At 36.9% G+C, this 27,149-nt stretch overlaps 1 protein-coding gene across 5 annotated transcripts in view; it reads right to left on the bottom strand.

Annotated features, from left to right (window-relative positions):
* Window positions 1-23,408, bottom strand: part of CEP70 (centrosomal protein 70) — a 66,079-nt gene extending 42,671 nt beyond the window's left edge. The window contains exons 1-7 of one of the 5 annotated variants that reach the window (XM_069473178.1): window positions 23,349-23,408; window positions 21,930-22,032; window positions 14,409-14,535; window positions 12,352-12,442; window positions 12,103-12,226; window positions 11,367-11,547; window positions 2,195-2,364 (exon numbers count right to left, since the gene is read on the bottom strand). In XM_069473178.1, the coding sequence (XP_069329279.1) occupies window positions 2,195-2,364; window positions 11,367-11,547; window positions 12,103-12,226; window positions 12,352-12,442; window positions 14,409-14,477 (635 nt within the window). In that variant the 5' untranslated portion in view covers window positions 14,478-14,535; window positions 21,930-22,032; window positions 23,349-23,408. The remainder of the gene's footprint in view (window positions 1-2,194; window positions 2,365-11,366; window positions 11,548-12,102; window positions 12,227-12,351; window positions 12,443-14,408; window positions 14,536-21,929; window positions 22,033-23,348) is intronic. The other 4 variants (XM_069473179.1, XM_069473180.1, XM_069473181.1 and 1 more) reach the window with 4 other exon arrangements.
* Window positions 23,409-27,149: the final 3,741 nt, after the last annotated feature.

The following is a 27,149-nucleotide window of genomic DNA, read 5'->3' as shown; positions in this document are numbered from 1 at the left end:
AGTCCTTACCTAGACTATTACAACCAATTACTAACTTGTCTTTCTGTCTCTGGGTTTAATTTCCTTGCTCAGAAATCCTGGGGTATTTTTCCTGCTACATGGAAAGTAGAACCCAAACTCTTCAGCCAGAAATTTAAGTCCCTCAAAGTTCCAGCACACCTTCCACATTGTCTCCTAAGACTCTTCCCATCATCTCACACGTAGCTTATTATATTTCCAGACCTTTCAGACTACTTGCCATTCCCAAACACATTCACTTTTCCTGATACCATATTCCTGAGACATCCTTTCTCTTTACCTCTGCCTATTAAAATTCTATAGTTCCTAACAGTCTAGCTGAAAAGTTACCTCCTTCATTAAGACGCCTACCTTTCACTTATTTCTCCTTACGTAACACCAAGTATCCTATCTGTTCCACCATCAGAGTACATACCACTATCTGCCTTATACTTTATCTACCTGAGTATGTGTCTCCCTACCTGACTAGACTACTACTTCTATTCAGGTCACTAAATGCAGGATCATGGCTTTACTCATGTGTGTGTATGCCCTGTATTACTTAGCCCAGCACCAGTGTAACTTTCGACAAGTTGTAGTAGCTATAACTCATGTATTTCTAATAGGGTTAATTCACAATTTTTATTTCAGTATCTCAAACTGAAATTCTGCATTATTAAAAATCAAATAGAATGAATAAACTCTGGCCCATTGGAAAAATTCATACCTGAATTACCTTGACTTCATCTGAAACATACCAAGTTCTCTTAATATTTCTCTTACTCTCTCACTCACTCATATTGGCTGTTTTTTGTTTTCTTCATTCACCTCCGTTTCTCTCACTACACTCTTCTTCCCATTGTAACTGTCTTTCTCTCATTGCTTCTCTCCTTCTTTTTTCTTCCTTGCCTCTATTTTGCTTTCCTTGCTTCCCTCTTCTATTTATTCACACCTATCTCTACATTTTTATGTTATTATGAATTAATGTGTTTGTCCTCACTTTTCCCTCAAAAGGATGAAAATCATATATATGTACATGTATATTACATGTATATTATCTCTTAAATAATTATCAAAACAATTTATAGTTTTAACTTGTTTTTACTTCATATCTTACCTCATTTATTTTTGTAGTAAAATAGAAATAATTAGTAAAGATTCCCAATCCTACTAGCGTAAACACATAAAACTTTAAAATGCAATCAGTTTATACTGCTAAGTGAACAAAACAAGGTGTGACCTTTTATACATGAAGGGAGAATATGAAGACAATATCTATACCGTCTGTATTGCTAAACATAACATTAAACATTTAAAATCAGTTACTTATGAGGAGGTAAACACAACTTCTCTGAATGTAAATAATTATAGTTTTGACTTTGAAATTATGTAATTATGAATATGAATTTCATACTAAAAAATAAATTTAAAAAAGCAACCCCTAAAAATTGAAAAGAAATTGAAACAAACCTAACTGCTTCTTAATTTGGTGATATAAACATACAGAGAAAAGTATTTCAATGTATTTTAGAAAACCACATTTTCACTGCAACCATACTGGAATATATGAACATCAAAGAGAACTGCAAAGAAATTTAAATTTCATTCAGTACACTTATTGCTACAAATTCTGGTATTATTCTTTTGAAACTATTTTTATGTATTATAGGATAAAGCAAATAAGTAAATATGATATTTTTCTTAGGAATAATAATTTTTTAGTGTTACATTTAAAAGATTACAAAAGTAATATCAAAGAGTTTAAATAAAAATACTATGTTAACTTAAGCTAGAAAAAAAATCAATAATTTGTTTTTCCCCAGAAATATATAGTTCCTACTTCTTTCCACTGAAAAGTCCTAAAAATCAGTAACAACAAAATGAAAAAAAGCAATTTCAACACTCATACAGTGGTCTCTAAATACCATTCTTCAATAAAAGGAATCAGAGTTCTTTTGAGAAATGTAATTAATTTTGAATTTGAGTTAATTTTAAATGTTTAGTGTTATTTTTAGCAAATGTCTGATTCTACTCTTCAAAAGAGCTCTAAGGCAAAAAAAACATACAGGATGAGCAGGGGAAGAAAAGCAGAAGAGGAGAGAGAGTTTATAAGAGGTATAACCACCCCAAGATAAAATAAGTTAAAAAAAAAAAAAGATGAATCTAACTATATATCAATTTATGTAGTAAATATTACTGTCTATCCAAGACGGTATGAGGAACTCTTTTGCAGAGATAGGCAAACACTCTGTTTTGAGTGACAATGCGCTCTTCTTCCTCCTTTTTTAATCTATAGACATGCTCTTGCAAAGAAGCAATATTTTCTTGTTGCTCCATTCGTTTTTTCTTGTAATGCTGGCATTTTGCCTGTAAGAAATTTTTTAAGACATAATTATGATATGTACATCTAGGACATGCTGTCCTAATGATACTATACATAAAGGCATTTTTATAGTTTCTACTGAGCTGTTTCATTCAAGAACTTCAGTATTATGGTTGTTTTTAAATGGGTGTAAGCTCCAAGAACTTTAATATGTCACAAACCTAAAAATATAACAAGTAAAATAGCTGTAAAATGGCGAAACTATAGCTTATAATTGTATGTGTTCAAAATTTCTTAATAAGAAACTCAAGAATATTCATAATATTGATATAATTTTATGTTTAGGTTTAGATGAAAATAATAATCAAGAAGGAACCAATATTAAGAACGTTAAAATTAACTACGAATTAAAATTAAGGTTCTTAAGTGATCAATGATAATTCAGGATCACAAATGGTATAGTCAGTTTAAGCATTCATGCAACGAGGGAGACTCAGAGTAAGTCCATAACCCAGAAGTTATCATAAAGAAAAAGTCAGGAAGCAAGGGGGGAAGGGGAAGTGGGGATGGGCAAAAACCTACCTAACAGGTACAATGGACACTATTTGGGTGATGGGCACACTTATACCTGTGACTGAAGCATTATAAAAGCAATCCATGTAACCAAAAACATTTGTATCCCCTTAATGTTTTGAAATAAAAAAAGAAAAGTGTATAGTCACATTCATCCTACCCAATTTAAATGCATTCCAAAATGAATTTTGTTTTCTTAAAAAAAAGAAAAAGAAATAATCAGGGTGAGTGATGTCACCAAAATGACAGAGTAGAAGCAATCTAGCTTCACTTCCTTCCATAGAAAACTAAAAATAAACATCCAGTGCCAAAATTATTGCCAACAATACCCCAGAACATATATCTGAGGATGAGACAATCCCTGGGGCCACAGAAAAGTGAAAAAACTCTGAGCAGAGTTTTTAAGAAAATCAAACTTCTATATCTGCAACACCCCTCCCCTAATCAGCAAGGCACTGCATAGCGAGAATTTTCCCTGGACTCACGGTTTCTACATTGGAAAAAGTGAGATCAAGATGGACAGCCAGCTACCCAACCATCTTGGGTTCCCTTGCAGGAAAACTGTTCCTGCCTCAACACAGACAGTAATGCAAGTGCCTGTACGGAGAAAAACCCCTGAGGGCAGCCAGAGACAAAGGGTAGAAGTGGGAATAGCAACCCCAGCCTGCAAAACTTTGCTCTTTATCTCAGCCAAAGATGCTAAATCACAGTGACTGTTCAACAGTACCACACTGAAGAAAGCATGCTCCATGGGCCCCCTGGGCAAGAATCCCTAGCCAGCCTTTTCCCACAGTCAGGGTATCTCTTTTGGGACCTCCCCCTTAGGGGACAGGCAGCACTCTGAACATTTGTGAGAGCTGAGGCAAACCGAGGCTTAAGCTGCCACCTAGCGTAAAAAATGAGGCAGTGACCTAGCATAAAGGAAATTCAACAGGTAAATTGCAAAGAACTTCTAAGCAAACATATCCAAGAAAAAACAAAACAAGCCAGACAGTGAAGATGGAAATAAATAACAAATCCTTCAATACAAAAAACATAGGCGCACAAGAAACAATAGCAACCAGGGAACCATGACCTTCCTACAAAGAAGCCAGTAACTGACCCTAACAGAATGGTGACAAGTGAGTACTCAGATCAAGAATTCAAAATAGCAGGATCATAAAAAATTTTTTTTATTTATTTGTTTGTTTGTAGAGTCAGAATCTTGCCATGTTGTCCAGACCGGTCTCGAACTCCTGGCCTCAAGTGATCTTCCCACCTTGGCCTCCCAAAGTGCTGGAATTAGAGGTGTGAGCCACTGTGCACTACCCAAATTAGCAGATTTAAGGAAACTCAGTGAACCCCAAGATAACACAGAAAATAAATTTGGAAATTTATCAGAGAAACTTAACAAAGAGTTTGCAATGTTAAAAAAAAATTTAAAAATCCTGAACCAAGATAGATAGTTTCTGAACTGAAAAATGTATTAGAGGCTCTTAACAGTGGAATGGATCAAGCAGAGGAAATAAATCAAATTTCCTCAAAAGAACAAATCTAAGTACCATTGGCCTTCAAGAGGGAGTTGATAAAGAGCAACGGGTAGAAAGCTTATTCAAAGAAATAGTAACGGAAAATTATCCAAACCTAGAGAAAGACTATGAATATCCAGATACAGGAAGGTCAGGGAACACCAAACAGATTCAATATTATATTATTCATATAATAATCAAACTCTGAAAGATGAAAGATAAAGAGAGGATCCTAACAGCAGAAAAAGAAAAGAAACAAACAACCTATATAGAAGTTCTGATTCTTCTGGCAATAGACTTCTCAGCAAAAACCATACAGGCCAGGAGAGAGTGAGACAACACATGCAAAGTGTTGAAAGAAAAAAACAACCTAAACCTGCCAATCTAGAATACTGTACCCAGCAAAGCTATCCTTCAAACATGAAGGGGAGATAAAGTCTTTCAGACAAACAAAAGCTGAAGGAATTTATCACCACTAGACCTGTCTTACAATAAATGCTACAGGGAGTTCTTCAATCTGAAATAAAAGACACTACATGCAAAACAAAACAAAAAAAACCACAATACGTTTGAAGGTATAAACCTCAGTGCTAAAATTAAGTGCACAAACCCAGCATACTTGAATACTGTAACCGTAGTATGCAATCCACTCATAACTCTAGTATAAAGCCCAAAAGATAAATCTATCAAAAATTATAATAGCTACAACAATCTGCTAAGAGACAGGCAATATAAAAAGATGTAAATTGAGATGAGTTAAAATGTGTGTGTGTGGGTGGAGTTAAAGTATAGCATTTTTTTAGTTTTTCCATTCTTTATTTCTATGCTTTTCTTTGTGATCAAAAATAAGCTTTTATCTGTTTAAAATAACTTGTTATATCTACAAGATGTTTTTTGTAAGCTTCATGGTAACCACAAAGCAAAAACTTATAATACAGTAAAAAACAATAAGCAACGAATTAAAACACTTAACCAAACAGGAAGAAAATCACTTAACCACAAAGGAAAACAGTGAGAAAGGAAGAAAGGAAGACAGGAGTTACAAATCAACCAAAAACAAGTATCAAAATGGCAGAAGTCCTTACCTAACAATACTAACATTAAGTAATACTTACATATAAGTAAATGGACTAAATTCTCCACTTAAAAGACATAGAGTGGAATATACATAACCTAAATTTTTGTACCCCCACAATATGCTGAAATTTAAAAAAAAAAAAGACATAGAGTGGCTGAATGGAAAAAGAAAAAAATAAACAAGACCCAACTATATGCTGTTTATAAGAAACTTAATTCACCTATAAAGACACATACAGACTGAAAAATAAAGGAGTAGAGAAAGATATTCCATGCAAATGGAAACCAAAACAGAGCAGGAGTAGCTATAATATATCAGATAAAAATAGACTACAAGTCAAAAGACTATAAAAAGAGACAAAGTCACTAAATAATGATGAAGGGTCAATTCTGCAAGATGATGTAATAATTATAAATATATATGCACTCAACACTGAAACATTTACAAATATATCGAACATTAATAGATATAAAGGGAGACATAGACTACAATACATTAATAGCAGTGGACTTCAAAATTCTACTCTCAGCAATGAACAGATCATCCCAAAAGAAAATCAACAAAGAAACATCAAACCACACACTTGACCTAATGGACATAACATTTATAGAACATTTCACCCAACTGCTGCAGAATGCACATTTTTCTCATCAGCACGTGAAACATTCTCCAGCACAGAACGTATCTTAGCCACAAAACAAGTCTCAACAAATTCAAGAGTCGAAATCATATCAAGTATCTTTTCTGACCACAATGGAATAAAACTAGAAATCAGTAACATGAAAAACCTTGGAAACGACACAAACACATGGAAATTAAACATGCTCCTAAATGATTAATGGGTCAATAAAGAAGCTAAGAAAGAAATTTTAAAATTTCTTGAAACAAATAAAAATGGAAATGCAACATAGCAAAATCTATGGGATACAGAAAAGGCATACTAATGGAAAATACTAAGGGAGAATTTATACTAAGCAAAAAACATCTACATCAAAAAAGTAGTACCAACACTTCAAATAAATGACTGACCTCAAAGAATTAGAAAAGAACAAATCAAACCCAAAATTAGTGGAAGGAAACAAACTAAAAAGATCAGAGCAAAATAAAATTGAGACAAAAAATATTAAAAAATTAACAAATAAAAAGTTGGTTTTTTGGAAAGATAAAAAAATTGACAGCCCTTTAGCTAGACTAACTAAAAACAGAGAGAGAAGGCCCAAATAAAATAAATCAGAAATGAAAGAGGAAACAACTGATACTACAAAAATACAATGAACCAATAGAGACTATTATAAACTATACACAAATAAGTTGGAAAATCTAGAAAAAAATAGATGAATTCCTGCATAAATACAAGTACCAAGACAGAGCCACGAAGAAATAGAAAACCTGAACAGACCAAAGAGAAATGAGACTGCAGCAGTAATAAAGTCTCCCATCAGAGAAAAAAACCAAGACCTGATGGGTTCATTGCTGAATTCTACCCAACATTTAAAGAAGAACTAATACCAATTCTACTCAAACTATTCCAAAAAATTGAAGGCGAGAGAATATTTCCTAGATATAGACCAATTCTCTGTGGGATGTCATATAATGTCAAATCATCACAATCTCTTAAATTGGATTAAGATGATCCCAGCGTACCAGTGCACCTAAATGTCTACCAAAAGCAACATAATTATCTCTAGGGTAAAATAACATCACAGGCCTCAATTTATTCTACAATGGTTTCTACACAAAGCTAAGAACACAATAAAAAATAACCAGGCACACTAATAGTCAAGACAGCATGAATGGAAACCTTGAGAAACAAGAGAATCAGATACAGCTATTTTTTTAGTTGGGGTGAAATTCACATGACATAAAATTAACCAATTTAAAGTGAACAATTCAGTGGCATTTAGGACGTTCAGAATGTTGGGCAACCACCATCTCTCCCTTGTTCCAAACCAGAGATTTTAAAATAAACAAACAGGGCCGGCGTGGTGGCTCACGCCTGTAATCCTAGCACTCTGGGAGGCCGAGGCGGGTGGATCACTCGAGGTCAGGAGTTCAAGACCAGCCTGAGCAACAGCGAGACCCCGTCTCTACTAAAATAGAAAGAAATTATATGGACAACTAAAAATATATATAGAAAAAATTAGCTGGGCATGGTGGCACATGCCTGTAGTCCCAGCTACTCAGGAGGCTGAGGTAGGAGGATTCCTTGAGCCCAGGAGTTTGAGGTTGCTATGGGCTAGGCTGACGCCACGGCACTCTAGCCTGGGCAACAGAGTGAGACTCTGTCCAAAAAAAAAAAAAAAAAGTAAAATAAATAAACGTAATATGTTCAAAGAGATACAAAACAGAATTCCAGGAGAAAACTGGAAACCAAAGCAAAGAGTAAAACAGAAATTCTAAAACTGGCTGGGTGTGGTGGCTCATGCCTATAACCCTAACACTCTGGGAGGCCAAGGCAGGAGGATTGCTTGTGGTCACGAGTTCCAGACCAGCCTGTGCAAGAGCAAGACCCCATCTCTACAAAAAATAGAAAAACTTTGCCTGGTGTGGTGGTGCGCACCTGTAATCCCAGCTACACAGGAGGCTGAGGCAGGAGGATTGCTTGAGCCCAGGATTTCAAGGTTGCAGTGAGCTATGACAATGCCATTGTACTCTAGCCAGCATTGACAGTGAGACTCTGTCTCAAAAAAAAAAAAAAGAAAGAAAAAAGAAAAAAAAAAGAAATTCTCAAACTAAAATACAATAACTGAAAGAAATTATCCAGAATAAAGTAAAAAAAGACAAAAGGATGAAAATAAACAAAGAAAAAACATAAAAGACATAAGGGATTCAATGATAAATACTAACAGAATTGGAGTCCTGGAAAAACTGAAAAGAAAAAAAAATGGGACAGAAGCAATATGTGAAGACATAATGGCTAAGAATTTGCCTAAGCTGATGCTAGACATGAAGCCACAGATTGAAGAAATGCTACAAAATCCAAGAAGATAAATCAAAAGAAAACTTGCCTAGGCACAAAGTAAAACGGTTTTACAACGAAAGAAAGGAGAAAAATATTAAGGCAGCCAAAGAAAAAGATTGCCTTCAAAGGAGGCACAAATAGAATGACAACTGAATTCTCAGCAGAAACAATGGAATCCAAGAGACAAGGGAATTATATTTTCAAATGCTGAAAGAAAATAACTACCAACTTATAATTCTATACCCAGTGAAAACATTCATCAAAATGAAGGTGACCAATACCAAGTGTTGATGAGGATATTGAAGAAACTAGAACTCTCATACTCTCCTGGGAATGTGAAAGGATACCGTCACTTTGGAAAACTTTGGTAGTTTCTCAAAAAGTTAAATGTATACTTATCATATGACTTAGCAAGTTCAATTCTAGGTATCTACCCACAAGAACTGAAAGCATATGTTCACACAAATATTTGAACATAAATGTTTACATGAGCCTTTCTTTGTAACAGCCAGAAACTAGAAACAAATATCTATCAACAGGTGAATGAACAAACTGTAGTATATCCACACAATGCAATATTTATCAGTAATAAAAAGGAATAAACTATTGATACATCCACATGGATGAATCTTGAAATAATTATGCTGAATGAAAAGACTGGATATTAATGATATTAATAGCCCATACCACATGAACTGTCTTTTCCCCAACATTCAATATATCTCAAACATTTGCTGATTTCCCTAACCTTTTTGCCACATACATGCAAAACCAATATTTCCTTTCTCCCAATTGCAAAATATGCGGCACTAAACTATTCTAAAATTGGATATAATTGTATAATAAAAATAGAAGAATGTGTCCTAAACTATGAAATAATTATACTCCGGGGGTACTTTCATCTTCCCTAAGAAAGCAAAGACTGATTAGTATAGTGAAGGATTAGAAGAATGCACCACCCCAAAATATGCCATTTTGGCATAAGGATTATTTTGTACTGAAGGCAATTGAGAAGCAGACACAAGAAAAGCTCTCTGCCCTCCCTTTGTCAGCCTAAAAGGAGGATATAAATCTGTACAGAAGTTAATTGGTGACAACCTTAAAGCCTTATCAGCCCAGAGATGGCACCAGAGGACTCTACATAACTAACTTCAGTAACTAGCCCTTATCTTCCATTATGTTTACCTTCCCACAATTTGCCGCCCTAGAAACTCAAAGTCCATTTCCTTTGTCTTGCCACTTCTCTGAAAATTTACTGGGTTTTGTTGTTGTTGTTAAGATGCTATACAAGCTCAAGTTCTAGCCATCTCTTTGAGCTCCACATTCCTGAGCTTCTCCCATATGTATATATGAAATAAACATGTTAATAAACTTGTTTGTTTTTCTCTTATTAATCTGTTTCTTGTCACAGAGCCCCAGCTGAGAATCTAAAAGAGTAGAAATAAAAAGATTTTTTTCCTTCCCTATAATGGAATGGAAAGCATGATTAGTATGCTAAGGAATGGAGCAAACTAGCAACACTGAGGGGCAGCAATTCCTTGGCTATGCTCATTTCTGTTGACATTCTATAAAGTACTCTTTAGGGACTTAAGAAAAACAACTAATTTCAGTTGATCAAATTAGCATAGATAGCCTTCCCCAACACCAGGTATCTACAGCTCAATTCCATTTCTGTCTTTCCCCTTCTATGGCTGATTGGAGCATGAATGCTCCTCTGTAGCAATATATAAGGTACATAACAAATCTCTGGGACCTGGAACAAAGAGCTAATAGCACCATAAATCATTTATGACAGAGGAACCCATTTGATAGAAAATACACAGCACTCCATTCAAATCAACCTTATCAATGAACCCTCAAGCATCTGTTCTTTGAAGTGCCTAAAACCCTGGTAAATTTGTAAGTTTCTAATAATTTAATTTTGTTATTATATACCAACCTCTCTGAAAAGAAAAATTGATATCTTCCCCTGAAAAAGAACACTGGTCTACCCTGCTCTTAACACCCTCTCTCAGCCAAAAACCCACTATAGCACCTTTATAGCTCCCGATGGCTGCTTTCTCACATCAATAAGTCAATGAATTGAAGGGCTTCAGATTTCCACACACCCTGTAAATAAGAGCAAGGTCAAACCACTGCATTTAGAAACATTTTCGAAATTCCCTTCCTTTTAGATAGGTTTTATAAATGTACTATTGATGAGGAAAGCAACCTAACAAAGCCAAGCTAAAATTATAGCATTCTAATCACAGAGGCTTTTGTTGACTGATGAGTAATACAACAGATTTGCCCATCAAATAATGATAGTGTCTTCTCTGAAGCTATGATCAATACCAGCAGCTCCAACTGTGCCTGCATCAAGTTGGCAGCATAAATGAGGGCAGAGTACCAACTGCAACTGCCGCTGTCCTCATACGAGAGCTCTGTAGTATCTCTGGTTGATCCTCTCTGACTCCATGGAATTTGTACTAACCGATCTAATCTTTCCAACACTGCCAGCATATACTGACGGGATTTCCAGATCCTACCTAATGAATACTGGTCTTTTTTAGGCAGCCTGAACTCATATGTGCAATAAGTACATATTGTGTTATTTCAGCAAAACCCACTAAAATAAGGACTTAATATTTATAATAAAATATAAGTATCAGAAATATCTCATACCACTAAACACTGGTTATCAGCACAAAAGATTTCCTTTAGTCACAATAAACACCTAAGTTTTAATATAAAGGTTTTTTCAATGAGGAAAGAAGGAGATAGAATATTCTCCAAGTGAAACCAAGTGAAGAAAGTTTCAAGAAGTCAGTAGCAATAGGTCAAGTAAGGTAAGAACTACTAAATTAAGCAACATGGAAGTCACCTGGAACTATAATGAGCTATTTTAGTACTAACCATCATCTAAGAAAATACATAACTCAGTACCTGTAAAGCTTTCTGCTCCTTTTGAAGATCCTTTATTCTATTTTGTTGTTGGCAAACCCTATTTAAGGATTCATCCTCCAATTCACCAATTTTGGATTTCACACTCTCCATAATTTGTTCCAAGTCATTAGCTCGTTGTTCCTGATCTGCTGCTCGACTTTGTTCTAGCTGAAGTTCATTTCTAATTTAATGGACACACAATTCCTTCTCTTAGTATCAAAAATAAATCAAATGGCCAAACATACCCATCTAACAACACACTTTCCAAAACAACTTTGCATTCTTAAATTTAGAGGTTGAGTATCCATTACCTGAAATGCTTGAGACCAGAAAGAAGTGCTTCAGATTTCAAATTTTGGAATATTTGCATCATGTTTACCAGTTAAGCATTCCAAATCTGAAAATTGAAAATGTGAAACACCCCAGTGATTATTTCCCTTGAGCATGATGTTGGAGCTCAAAAAATTTGAATTTTGGAACATTTTGGATTTTCAGATTAGGGATGCTCAACCTGCAACAGAAACGAATAGAAGAAATATAGGGTACCATTAAACACCTAGGCTACACTATTACCAAAAGATTTACCTATTAAAATTTTACCTATTTATCTATGAAAATATTTTTAAACTTTAATATTTAATCAAAATAGAAAATTAAATTTTGAGATTCTTTTCAAGGCAGTTATTTTTAGAATGCATACAAACAATTCAAAAAGAGACTTTGCCCATTTTCTTACTTAAGCTGCTGATTACTTTCTATGAGTTCCTGTATCATCATCTGTTGACGTGATGTTTCTTCCACCAACATTTTCAAATTCTGTCTCATCGTCTGTGATGACTGTTTGTCAAAAATGATTAGATCTATAGTTTTAAAAAATTTAATATAGACAGTAAAAATAAATGTAAGGTAAAATAATTTGAAGATAAAAAATTTTAAAGGAAAAAGAAGCTTTTTACCTTACGGAGCAAGAATAGGATCTAATTACCTTTAAGATCTGTTCTTTTGACTAGGGACAAAGGTTTTAAGCCATGCATCATCAACAGCCCATTTATGCTTTCCCATTCTGCTTCTTCTTGCTACAATTACAAGGAATGAAAAAAAGATCAACTTTAAGAAATAAAGTGAAGAAATACCGTCTTATATATCATTTCTTGTGTTTTCAGAATAGAACCTTTTCTCCAAAAGGTTTTTAAAATATAAATTTTTATGTATATGTAATTAAAATTAAAACATTTAATTTTTCTAGAAAAATGAGTAATAGACCAGAAGTATGCAAATAAACATATATTGCATTATATAGAGTACTTATGTGGGCCTTAATGGACAAATTAAAACAAAAAACACCACCACCACCTTGTAATTTCAGTGAACCAAACAGATCAAAGGTTTTAGATCTAATTAAACTCGACCAGACCCTGCCAAGAAAAAACAGCTGCAAACTAAGTTATATTAATCAAACAGTAAAGAAAAAGTGAGCCACTCAGAAACAAGTGTCACTTTCATAATCACTAGAGTAACAAAAAAATCAAAACATATCTAACTAGTTGGAGCCAATATTTTAGACAATTCTTTGTATAATGGACAAAGTCTAACCATAAAAAGGAGCCTGTCCATTTGGATAACTCACTCTAGTAGAATCACCCTGAAGGACACTCTCAAGTCTTATATCCTTAATTCTAAATATGTATTTATCCTAAACCTGAAAAGAGAACCCTAACTCTCTAGATTAAGTGAATAAAAATATAATGGGAAGCATTAAGAAACAGGAAAAAAGAACAGAAAATAAAGATTAGAATAGAGATTATTTTTAAAATAACATTTAAATCCATGACATTAACAGTTTTAAATCCATTTTTAATGTAAGTACAATGATCAATTTCAAAATCACTGTGTGAAGTGCTTTGGATATTTTTTAAGCGTTTAAAGCATGTTTGTGAAAAGGTTGAGTGAATTTTCAATGTTTAAATGCTTAAAAAATATAATTTGTATAATGTTTATTAGTAGTATAATATATAATTGTTTAAAGATTAATAATTTAGACAAAGTACAAATAAAAGTATTATTCTTCATGTCCAAATGTCCCTCAGACATTAAAGAATTTATCAACATAAAAAACAAATAACTTTGATGATTCTTTTCTTTTTTTGGAGAGAGTCTTGCTCTGTTGCCTGGGCTAGAGGGCAGTGGCATCATCATAGCTCACTGCAATCTCAAACTCCTGGGCTCAAGCGATCCTCCTGCCTCAGCTTTCCAAGAAGCTGGGACTACAGGTGTGCGCCATCACACCCAGCTAATTTTTCTATTTTTGGTAGAGATGGGGTCTCACTCTTGCTCACCTGATGATTCTTTGATTGCACTATCACTCACGGCCAAATAAATCTTTCTTTTTGACTGCTGACTTTTTCCTCCTTTCATTTTTTTCTATACTTCTCCTCCCTCTCATAACTTCCCCCTGTGGCCTCGAGGCCACATGTGGCCCTCCAGATCCCAAAGTGTGGCCCCTCGACTGAATCCAAACTTCACAGAATAAATCCCTTTATTAAAAGGATTTGCTCTGTAAAATCTGGATTCAGTCAAAAGTACATAAAAGAATTCACAACAGTGGATATCTGCTGCAATTCATAAAAATAAAATGTTCTGTATATAATAGGGTCACATATTCTGAATGATCAAATTATATATATTATTCCCTGATACCTGTTATATTTCAAGAGAAAGAATAAAGTAACTATTTACAGATTCTGAAAACAGTTGGGAAGGGCATTTTCCAAAGTATGTGCTGCAGAACAGTAGTCTAATGAAATGTTCATCAATCTAGTTTACTAAATAAGCAGGAAATGTTTTATACTAAATTCTCCTTTTGGAGACTGATAATATTGTGAAGTCTCAGAGTGATGAAACCATTTAATAGTCTTTAACCCAGCCATTGCCCAAAATTATCTGACCAAAGAATCCTTCCAAAATTAGACTTTCCCATTTGTAGATGTAGCATTCTTTGGCACATACTTTGAGAAACATCAGCTTAAAACATTTGAAGTTTACCTGTTTTTCAGTCATGAGTTTGTCTGATGATTGATTGGACTTCTGGGCTTTAGGGGCTGCCGGAAACATAGTTTCTTTTGTAGAATCAAAAGTAGTAGAGATTGGCAATAAAAAAAATTTGAGTCACCTAAATGAAAAAAGAAAAAAGTATAACAGGAGTTAAAGGAAATTATATTTAAAAGAATCCTCTACTCTTACAGGGCAAGAGTAAACCCACTATTCTTGCAGGGCAATTTAGGCCATTCCTGTGTCACAACTTCATGACATACTAGATAGCTGATTGTAAGAATCATTTGAATAAACCCTATAATGTTTTCCTCTGAAAATAAAACATTCTGGGGTTTTATACACACACACACACACACAAACATGATGAAACAAAGAAAGAACTATTTGTTTTGGCCGGGTGCAGTGGCTCACGCCTGTAATCCTAGCACTCTGGGAGGCCGAGGCAGGAGGATCGTTTGAGCTCAGGAGTTCAAGACCAGCCTGAGCAAGAGAGAGACCCCATCTCTACTAAAAAAATAGGAAGAAATTAGCTGGACAACTAAAAATATGTACATAAAAAACTAGCCGGGCATGGTGGCTCATGCCTGTAGTCCCAGCTACTTGGGAGGCTGAGGCAGAAGGATCGCTTGAGCCCAGGAGTTTGAGGTTGCTGTGAGCTAGGCTGACGCCACAGCACTCTAGCCCGGGAAACAGAGCGAGACTCTGTTTCAAAAAAAAAAAAAAGAAAGAAAGAAAGAAAAAAAAGAAAAGAACTATTTGTCTTAACTATATGACTTATGTAATACTAATAAACTGTTACCTTTCGAAAGCTGCTTCCCAAAAATCTAAAACAACTGTGCCTGACTCACGGTTACAGGCAAATCTAATAATTCACTGGACTCCAAGGATGAATGGAGTGCTACTTTCTTAGGTGGTCTTTATGTCTAGGTAGATGAGAAGCTAGCAACAAAGAATACTGTTTGGCACCAAAAAAAGTTTATATTTGATCTACTCTATCATCATTTGTTCTTTTTGTCTAAGATGCTGTCATTCTATAGGAAAAAAATTTCCTTGGTTTCTCTGATATATAAATATAATTCTTCCTTTCCAGAAGCAAAATCACACATGTTCATTAGGATCATGGAATTTTAGAGATTGAAGGGACCTTGGAAACGGTGTAATCCAAAATCTCTAGCTGTTCACAGCTGGCAAGAAACGGTGTAGGGAAGAGTTGTACCTATCCATCAGGTACTATAATCATCTAAGGCACAGAGAGGTGAAATGACGTTCCCAGGATTGATGAGAAATAGGCCTCCTGGATGCCAATTCAGTGTTCCTTCTAAAGTACCCTTTTGCCCTCATGTATATGCTTCAGATAGTGAAATCCATCTGAATAATTTACTAGTCACCAATAATTCATTTCTAGCTAAATCTAATAATATGTTACATATTCTTAAATTCTGCCATTTCTGCTGTCTGACCTCCCCTTCAAACGCTGGTCTCTTTTAACAACTCCATCACCTGCTGCATTAAACTCGCCAGTCTTTTTTTTTTTTTTTGAGACAGAGTCTCACTTTGTTGCCCGGGCTAGAGTGAGTGCCATGGCGTCAGCCTAGCTCACAGCAACCTCAAACTCCTGGGCTCAAGCGATCCTCCTGCCTCAGCCTCCCGAGTAGCTGGGACTACAGGCATGCGCCACCATGCCCGGCTAATTTTTTTTTTCTATATATATTTTAGTTGTCCATATAATTTCTTTCTATTTTTAGTAGAGACGGGGTCTCGCTCTTGCTCAGGCTGGTCTCGAACTCCTGACCTTGAGCGATCCACCCGCCTCGGCCTCCCAGAGTGCTAGGATTACAGGCGTGAGCCACCGCGCCCGGCCGCCAGTCTTTATTTTATATAGTTTCTTTCTGAAAATATCAGCCAACTTCAGCTGCTACCATCTTTTAGCTGGTTTTTTAACTTTATAGTAGAGAAATTTTCAAAAATACACAAAAGTAGAGAAACAGTATAATGAACCTTGTATTCATTAAACCAGCTTCAATGGTTATCAATATTCTTTTATTCTTGTTATTTTTCCCTCACTCACATATATTTTAGTATACATCTCTAACATATATAGACTCTTTTAAAAAATGACGTCAATATCATTATCATACCCAACAAAATGAATAGTAATGCCTTAATACTACTTAATTTCTAGTCCATGTTCAATTTACCCCCATGTCTTAAAACATGTCCTCTTTATGATTTTTTTCCAAATTAGGATATAAAAAAGGTCCCTATATAGTACTTGGTTGGTATCGTCTTAAGTCTCTTTTAATCTGTAATAGTCCCACTCCCTTTTTTTTTTTTTTTTTTTTTTTTTTTTGAGACAGAGTCTCGCTCTGTTGCCCGGGCTAGAGTGAGTGCCATGACGTCAGCCTAGCTCACAGCAACCTCAAACTCATGGGCTTAAACGATTTTACTGCCTCAGCCTCCTGAGTAGCTGGGACTACAGGCATGCACCACCATGCCCGGCTAATTTTTTCTATATATATTTTTAGTTGGCCAGATAATTTCTTTCTATTTTTAGTAGAGACGGGGTCTCACTCTTGCTCAGGCTGGTCTTGAACTCCTGACCTCAAGTGATCTACCTGCCTCGGCCTCCCAGAGTGCTAGGATTACAGGCGTGAGCCACTGTGCCCGCCGCCACCCCCCCCTTTTTTTTTTACATGCTATTTATTGAAGAAACAGGCCTTCTGTCTTGTAGAATTATCCATATTTTGAATTTGGTTTATTATATCCTTTTTATTTTTATTTTTTTTGAGACAGAGTCTCACTCTGAGTGCACTCTGCTAGAGTGCCATGGCATCAGCCTAGCTCACAGCAACCTCAAACTCCTGGGCTCAAGCAATCCTTCTGTCTCAGCCTTCCGAGCAGCTAGGACTACAGGCACGTGCCACCATGCCCAGCTAATTTTTTCTCTATATATTTTTAGTTGTCCAGATAATTTCTTTCTATTTTTAGTAGAGACAGGGTCTTGCTCTTGCTCAGGCTGGTCTCAAACTCCTGAGCTTGAGCAGTCCTCCCACCTCGGCCTCCCAGAGTGCTAGGATTACAGGCGTGAGCCACCGTGCCCGGCCGATATCCTTATTATTTAACATATTTTTCAATCCCCTATATTTCTTATAAACTGGTTATACCTAAAGGCTTAAATAAATTGAGGTTCAGTATTTTTCTGGCAAGAATACTTCAAAGGTGATGCTGTGTTCTGCCTACTGAATCACTATCCAGAATCAGCCAGAGATTTAAAGTGGGAAGAATACAATCTGAAGGTCAAACATAAGGGTGGTAGATATTAATGTAAGAGTATTAATGTAAGAGAATTCTTCAATAAATGTGGAGCCATACATGCTCTCATAATCTCCCTAACTGCTATACTGTATGATGTGGCAAACTCACTGACATCTTTGAGCCTTATTTTTCCATTTGTAAAAGAGAGAAAATAGTAATACTTATACCTAACAGGTTGAATTAAGTCCGATAACATGTAGAAAGTACTTAGAACAAGTGCCTGGTACATAGGAACTTGTAGATAAATAGCAGTTGTTATATACAAGTACTCTGAACAAAAAGGATCTTACCTAGTCCTTTATATCATCTTAGACTTTTTCTCCAAATTATTTAGCTATTTGATACAAGCTTTTTTGACATAAATATGTGTCAGATAAGACTAAATTCAACAAGATTAAAACAATCTACTCTTTTTGGTAGAACTGTGGTTATTAGAGGCAGGGAAGGGTAGGGGGAAAGGATGATAGGGAGAGGTTGGTTAACAGATACAAAATTATAGCTAGATAGGAGGAATAGTTCTAATGCTCTATAGCACTATAGGTGAATATAGTTAACAATAATTTATGGTTCATTTTTTAAAAACTAGAAGAGAGTATTTTGAAGAAATAATGTTTGAGATAATGGATACACTATAATAATTACCCGGATTTGATCATTACATTATATACATGGATAGAGATATCACTCTGTATCCCATAAATATGTACAATTATTATGTGTCAATTAAAATAAAGGGGAAAAAAATCTACTTTTTGGTAATGGTAGACAAGGCCAAACTCAGCCTCTAAAGACAATAAAGAAAGCTTAGTAAAATACGTTTTTTAAAAAAACCTTCTTACAAACATTAAGAAAGGAACAAGATAAGGAGGAATTACCAAGCCAAAAACAAAAAAACAAAAACAAAAACATGAGAAGATGAGAACTCACTTTTTCTCTGAAGGCATTTGCCAGTGTCAAAGAAAGACCTGTGAAAATGAGCACTAAAGATCAAAGCCACTCCATCTGCAACCTGGAAGGGTTACACCCTCATGAAAAGGGTGAACCAAGGAGTCAACTACCTCTCCTATGAATCTGAAACTGAGCTTTCCCTCTTCTGTAGCGTTTTAGTATTTAAAGAAGGTCCCAGATTAACAGTGCCTCCAAGAACCTAGCAGACACAAAAGAAATCCTCTCCGAAGAAAGGTATCATATTACACTTACAAAAATGTTTCAAACACAGCATTCAGCAAACTGTCAAAGATAACTAAGGCATATAGGAAATAAGACACAAGGAGAACAGAAAGAACAGTAAAAGAAAAACCCTACAAAGAAAGACTTCTGATATTATAATTATTAGACCCAGACTATAAAACATTATAACCTATGCTTATATTGTTCAAAGAAATAAAAATCCAACTTTGAGATTTTTGGCAGAGAACTGTAAACTGAAAAAGTGACAGAATAGATTTGAAAAAGAATAAAAAATCTAGGAACAAAAAAAAAAATCACGATAACTAAAATTGAAATCTCAAAGCACAGGCTTAACAGTAGATCAGAAAAAGCAGAAGAGAAAAATTTATGAACTAGAAGGCAAGTTAAAAGAGACTATCTACCTTTTTAGTTCTTTATGCTGCATTCAGGAAAATATAGAAGACATACTCCTCCAAACAGAGAATACATTGATAAAATATAACACATGCATAATTGATACCCAAGAACAGAGAAAAGAATGGAGCAGAAGCAATATTTGAAGATCTAATGGCTGAGAAAATTTAAGAATCATTACAAGATATAAATCTACACAAACATACTGCAAACATGATAAAGAAAAAAACACATCTAGATGCATTATATTAAAATACAGACAAAGATATGGAAAAACTTAAAAACAATCAGAAGAAAAAAGATTATCTTCAAAGGAGTTACCGTTGGAACATCAGCTAACTTCTTAGCACTAACAATGGAAAACTTATAGTGGACTAATATCTTCAATATGCTGAAAGAAAATAATTGCCTATTTAAAATTCTAAATCCAATGATAACATCCATTAATAATAAAGGCAAAAGTAAGATCTTTTAAAACACACAACACAAATCTCAGAGTTCTTCACCAGATCTGTTCTATAAAAAATTCTAAAGATGCTTCATGCAGAAGGAAAGATTATCTTACAGAAAGGAAATGTACAAAAAAAAAAATAAAGAGCAAAGAAATGGGTAAGCGTACATGCAGACTGACTACATAAAATAATGATGAGATTTGGCTGGGTACAGTGGTTGATGTCTATAATCCCAGCGCTTTGGGAGGCTAAGGCAGGTGGACTGCTTGAGCCTAGGAGTTTGAGACTAGCCTACGTAACATAGGGAGACCCAGTCTCTACAAAAAATAAATAAATTGTCCAGGCACGGTGGTGCATGCCTGTAGTCCTAGCTACTTGGGAGGCTGAGACAGAAGGATCATTTGAGCCCAAAAGTCTAAAGTTACAGTGAACTATGGCTGCACCACTACCCTCCAGCCTGTGTGACAGAAAGAGACCCTGTCTCTAAAAATATATATATATGTATATATTTAAAATAATGAGATCTTGTGACTTTAAAAAATATAATTAAAATGCACAATAAGAAAAATATATTAGGAGGCCAGGCGCGGTGGCTCATGCCTGTAATCCTAGCACTCTGGGAGGCCGAGGCAGGTGTTTGAGCTCAGGAGTTTGAGACCAGCCTGAGCAAGGGCAAGACCCCATCTGTATTAAAAATAGAAAGAAATTATCTGGCCAACTAAAAATATATATAGACCCCGTCTCTACTAAAAATAGAAAGAAATTATATGGACAGCTAAAAATATATATAGAAAAATTAGCCGAGCACGGTGGCGCATGCCCGTAGTCCCAGCTACTTGGGAGGCTGAAGCAGGAGGATCGCTTGAGCCCAGGAGTTTGAGGTTGCTGTGAGCTAGACTGACGCCACTCTAGCACGAGCAACAGAGTGAGACTCTGCATCTTTCATGACAGGAAAACATGAAGGGTTTATTCCACAGATAAAAAAAATATTAACGGACCCAGATACTCTCATTTCTTTTTTCATTGTATCTTACATCAGCAAAATCTCTGTGCTACAGCTACTATTTTAAGTGACACTTTGCAACAAGTTTTAAGTATTGTTAACTATATTCCTGCAAATCTAACATGGAGGCTGAGGCAGGAGGATCGCTTGAGCCCAGGAATTTGAGGTTGCAGTGAGCTATGATGACATCACTGCATTCTAGACCAGGCAACCAAAGGAGACACTGCCTTAAAAAAAATCCACAATGCTCCAAATACGAAATTTTTTGAGCATTCTCCACCCCTGCCACAAGTATAAAATCAGTTTCATAACATGCTAAAGCTCAATGACGAGGTATTCGGTGTGGATTTGCCACATCATTCTAAAGTGTGTTGGTTATCGCAGGGACAGGTATTAGCCAAAAATTTATCTCTGAGAGAACAGATAAATTTTGTGAAGAACATATGTGAATTATTTAAAGAAGATTTCTATAGGAATGCAGCATTTCTGTGTGACATGTCAAATCAAAATGATCCCAGTATTTCTTTGCAAGGTAAAACTAACGCTATATATGATATGTGGCAAAAAAAAAATCCAAGCATTTCAAAAAAAAGCTATCTTTTTTCAAAACACTTCTTCAAAAGGAAATTTCAGATGAATATTTTCCCAAGATAACTATTATAATTATGTATGTGCATATATTCCAAAATCAAAAAAATCCAAAATCTGAAACACTCTGGTTCCAAACATTTTGGATAAGGGATACTCAACCTGTATAGCTCTGCAGTTAGACTGCCTGGGTTTGAATCATGGATTCTGTCACATGGCCAGGACGGTACTAAGCTCCCTGTGCTTCAATTTCCTCATCACAAAATGAAGATAATAAAAGTACTTAGCTCACAGGGTTATGGTGACGATTAGGAGAGTTAATATGGAGAGAACATATAGCAGTGCCTGGCACATAGTAGGACAGAAGCAGTGATTAAAGCTATCTGTGTTATTTTAAGTAGTTACTTAACTTCTCTGAGCTTTAGTTTCCTTACGGAGTTTAAAATACCTACAGGATTATCAGGAGGTCAAAAGGGAATATATATAACGCACCTAGTATAGTATTCAATACATATTAGATCCTTTCCATGACTTCTCAACATCTAGAGTCATCTGTCGCATTAGACATACCTCAGTCATAGCATATTACTCTTGCACTTTACACCTGGTCATTCAAGTTGATCTCAATGAAATGATCACTCAGTGAGTCTCCTGTCCCACACTGGATCTTCATCTAGGTTGCAAAAAGATAAACAGACCAAAATCTTGAAATGTTCGACCTCTGAGTAAGAATGGTCTTGTGCAAGTCCCTGAGCAGGCACCTGTGGTACTGGTTATCACTGAAAGAAAGCAGGAGCAACTGAAGTAACTGCTAATGGCCTCCATGGCTCACCATCAAATACCTCCTCCCTTCTCTTCTTTCCCCTTATCTTTCCTCTCCCCGGTTTGTTGAAAAGTTTAGCTGGGTATCCAAATCTAACAACATCTCTCATCAATTCTGACTTCAAAGATGGGATATTCTCATTTGCTAGGGTACTAAAATAAAGCAGTCTCAAACTACCACTGATCACAAAAGCAAAAGCAGGAAAAAAAACTACTACTCATTTGCACCTGGGATCAAGCCCTCCTTTTCAGAGGTCCTTTCTGTGAAATGTGCCAACAGTTTACAGCAGCATTTTCCCCACTACAGGCTGTGACAGGACACAGGAACTTTGAAAATCACAGGAAAGACCAAATGCTTCCTAGGGCTAATGCAAAAGCTATATAGCTTTAATCAGTGTCACAACCCACACACCTAAAAGTAAGACTCTGGGAGTAGGGGTTGGTGGGTAGGAGTTGGTTTGTACATGGCGTAGAAAGCCAAGCAGAGAAAAGCAAAACCACGATTGTATCTTCTGGCACTTTCCAGATTTCCCAAGAGTCTTTTAATCAAATTGCCCTTTATAGGTCTGAAGCCCCTGTAATATGCACCATACATTAAAATTCAATTATTTTTAACTACTACTGGGGGACAAGCTGGAAATAAACTATGGCCAATAACTGTTCTTTCTCAAGTGAGTCACACCAACAACCAAGTTTCTCAAAAAGTATATATTTCAAATTACTGTAATAAATGAACATGTAATGCTTTCCAAGTCTCTATTCTTTATTAAAGCAAAGCTCTATTCTAAAAATACGCCAACTTGTTAATGTTCCTGAGAAAAAACTGAATCTATCACAAATAAGAAAAGCTTTACACTTACTGCCTCATTTAGCCCTCACAAGAACTACCAGCTTTATTAAACAAACAAACTAACAAAGTGAGGTCCTGAGCCGTTAAATGAGAAGCCAAAGAGCACAAAGGCTGGGGAGCCGAACCAGGTCTGTCCGACCCCCAAACCCTTACACAGGGATTTTTAATTAGCGCGAACCTGTCCTAGGCGGCTGCTCCTGCGTACCCTGACAAAAATCAGTCCGACCCTTGCCAGGGCCCAGGTGAGGCCAAGTCCAGGAGGTGCTCCAGGAAGGGGCTCTAAGCCAATGACCCTGTGAGCCCGGGGCGCCACTCACCTTCCACAGACGACGCCTCCCACCAGCAGCCCGCCCAGCCCGGCCCGGCTCAGCTCAGCTCGGGCCCCGCCTCCGCGACCGTTACAGCAGCTGAGGGAGGTTGGCCAATCGAGCCCGAGCGCGTCGAGGGCCAGCCCCTGCTCTGCCTCTGAACGTCCCGAGCGATTCTCTCCGGTTGCACTGGGAGGCTGGGAGGGCCCCGCGCCCTCTGGTTGGCTCCGCTCCTGGGGGCGGGGCTTAGCGCCAACACAGGCGTGAGCGCCCTTGCCGGTCCTAGGCATGCTCTGTCGCTTACAGGGAGTCTCATTTACCTGGAAAACATCAGAAATACGTATTTGTGGCCGTACGTGAAAGTGACCATCGACTGCACTCTTCACAGCCCCCTCCTCCACCATGACTGGGGGACCAGTCAGCATGTTCTGGATGTTTCAGACCTGGCTGAGCGCTACAGGGGCTGGCATTTAGAAGACCCCAAAAAGTGTGTGTTGATGACATTTCACACTCCCATTCAGCATTTTCCACATCTACAAAGTGTCAGGCCCTACATCGGGCTCCAGAAACGCAAACGATGAAGATGCTCAAAGTCTAGTTAGGGAGATAGGTATACCCTCTGAACTTGATTCAGTGTGAAAGGTGTGATCAGAGGAGGATTACCTCAGGCTGTCATTGAAGTCTTCTAGGCCCGTGGGGGGCAACCCTGCACATTAGAGTCACCTGGGGAGCTCTGAAAGCTCTTGATGGGCACAAGTTTGTAAAGCTCCCCAGGTGATTGTAATGTGCAGCCAAGATGGAAAGCCGTAAACCTCAAAAGATAACCTAAGAATGATTCTGAACTGTAAATAAATTCAGCAATACAGGGAGGAAAGGCATTTAGAGAATATTCCTTGTACAAATTAAATAAGATAACAACTCCAAAGCACTTTAGGATAATGCCTAGTTAAAAAATGCTCAGTAAACCTTCTATTTGAAAAATTATTTTAGTTGTAATTAAACCTGTGCCCCTTGGGTAGAGTTCATATCTGCCCCTCCCCCAATACCACAGGCCTAATACCCAAAGCATTAACGAATATAATGAAACTTACCAAAGGTTTCCTGAGGAATCTGAGGAGTGTGTGGCATCATCAGAGAGGCAGAGAGAGAAAGGCTTTAGATGTGCTAAGGTGCTGGGACTTTAACTAGGAGGGGATGGGAAACCATTAGCAGATTTTCAAGAGGAGTATAAAATGTAAATATTTTTGCTCTGGCATCTTCAAGCTTAATTTTCTTGCACCCTGATACACAGTTTAAAAAAAATGGTTCCACAGTTTACAAATATGATCACTGCTCTTTTTTTTTTTCCACAAAAGGAAATCAACTCAGTCTTCTATTTCTCAGCATAATACATTTGAAATCTAAAACTAGAATACCTTCCCACCATTTTCAGAAAACTTACAGGGGGTTAAGTGATCCAAAAATTCCTGAAGGAAAATCCACCTTCCACACATCTGACAGGAAGGCCTGGAGTCTGAGCTGTCTACTATCCCCATTGCATCTTACAGCCACATGGTGTCGCTGTTGACAACCTACCTGTCTTTTCCAGTTGGTCAAATGATGCCAGGTCTGTGGTGGAAGCAGGTCCCACAATGGCCAACAGGGATCTCCCAAGGAGGGCATGAGCCAAGGTGTCTCTCAGGAAAAGATCCAATGGCATAGCTCTTAGCCCTCAATATATTCAGACCCATACTCAGCCTTCTTCCAGCCAGCTGGGGCGACTGTGAGTTTCCTCTCTGTGTCTGCCCCATGCAAACATGTCCCCAACCCCACCCCTATCCTCTTCCCTTCCCATACCTAGGTATTCACACTAACAATGGTTGGCAAATTTTCATTTTCAACTCTCAAAACACAAACAGTCTCAGTGCTTGCCTTTTTCTGGACAATAGGGTGACTTTCCCACTCTTCTAAGTGTGGCTGGAGGCCAAGTATCTTTAGGTCAATTAGGATTATTTTGGATACAAATAATATAAAACCTGAGTCAAACTGTCTTCTTAAACAATAAGGAAGTTGATTATCTTACATAACAGAAAGCCCATAGGCAGGGCAGACTTTGAGATTGAGTAATTCAGTGGTTCAACAAGTTACCAAGAACCTGGTTGCTATTACTCCCTGCTCTGCTGTAAACATAGTAGACTTCAAATTCATACTAAAGTGATTTTCCAGATGCCTACCAGGAGAAAAAGGGACAACATACTTTCTTTTCCACCTAAAACTTTCTGGGGGTTTTGTTTTGTTTTGTTTTTGTAGAGACAGAGTCTCCCTATGTTGCCCAGGCTGGTCTTGAACCCTGGCCTCAAGCAATCCTCCTGCCTCTACCTCCCAAAGTGCTGGGATTATAGGCATGAGCCACCGTGCCTGGCCCCTTCTGGTTTTTTGAGCCAATTAGGTCACACAGGCACACACTCTGCCTCCAGATCAGTAACTGCCTGGGAAAGGCGCAGACAACTTAAGCCTGGGCTCCAGAAGGGAAAAGGAGTTACCATAATTGGAACTGGCAGTAAGGTCCGTGCTCCTTGAGTCACATGAGTTGCAAGGTGGAGGCGTGGCTACTTGAATAAAACTGGAGTCCTTTAAGAGGGAAGAGGAAAATGGATGCTAGATGGATGATCACCAGTACCCTTCACAAACTTCAAAGTACAAGAAGGCTGATTATTTTCTACTTCTTAATAATAAAGTCTCCCACCCATCAGCTCCTGGATTTTCTGTGTGATGAGTAGAGAGGAGGAGGCTCTATAATACTGTCCTCCAAAGGAATTCCCTGCTTATGGACCACCAAAGCCTTTCCAGCACCTCTTTGCTAGAGAAGGAAAAGACCATGCACACAAATTTAGTCTTTAGCTCAGAATTCTGCTACATTGGTCTCAAGAGTTTTCTATGGGCTTCATCTATCACCAGAATTCTAATAGTTCTAAACATTCTTTTATTCATTCATTTATAAAAATGTATTATGCACTTGTTATATACCAGGGATTGAACTAGATGCTGAGTTTACTGTGATGAATAAACCAGACATAGTTCCTGCTCTTATGGAGCTTATGGTCTAGTCAGGAAAATAATATGAAACAAACACAAATAAGTATATAATTATGCTAAGTGCTATGAAAGAAGAGAAGGGGGAGGGAAGAAGCCTCTTTGGGGAAGTGACATTTAAGCTGAGAACCAAAGCATGTCTTCATTTCAGCTTCCTGCTTTCTTCTGTGCTTCGACCTTCCACTGTAAATTACAGCTTTCATTAGCAGTTAAAACAGATCTTTTAATTTCTCAGCTTCTAAACTGACTCTCAAATTTTCTCCTTGGTATCAGATTTCTCCGTAAAACAAAGAGTATACCAAACATAAATGGTATTTCATGACGAATTCTTGAGGATTCTTCAACTCACAAGTCTTTTGGATTTAGAATCCTTTATAACTCTAATAGATTTGTTTTTGCCTCCTCCACAAGAATTTGAACTCCTGGGGGCATGAACCACATCTTAATAAACTTTATCTAGCACCTAGCATAGTCCCCTAGCAAATAGTAGGTGCTCAACGCAATGTTGAATTGTATTGTTAAATATGAGTCAGATTTATACAGGGAGCATTCACCTTCAGTAGCCATTTTCTAATGTAAAGGACAAGACACAAACAGCTCAGGCAAATATATTAAGGACAAATACTCAAGAATCTATACAGAATAACAATAATTATATTAATTGAGCACTTAAAATGTGTCAGGCTCTGTGCTAAGCACTTTCATTTTCTAACTTGTTGAATTCTCACAACCACTTTA

This window comes from Eulemur rufifrons, chromosome 7 (assembly GCF_041146395.1).
Source record: "Eulemur rufifrons isolate Redbay chromosome 7, OSU_ERuf_1, whole genome shotgun sequence".
In the NCBI taxonomy this organism is placed as follows: Eukaryota; Metazoa; Chordata; class Mammalia; order Primates; family Lemuridae; genus Eulemur; species Eulemur rufifrons.
The sequence above is the reverse complement of the archived record's forward strand: the minus strand, read 5'-3'. Positions and strand labels throughout refer to the sequence as shown.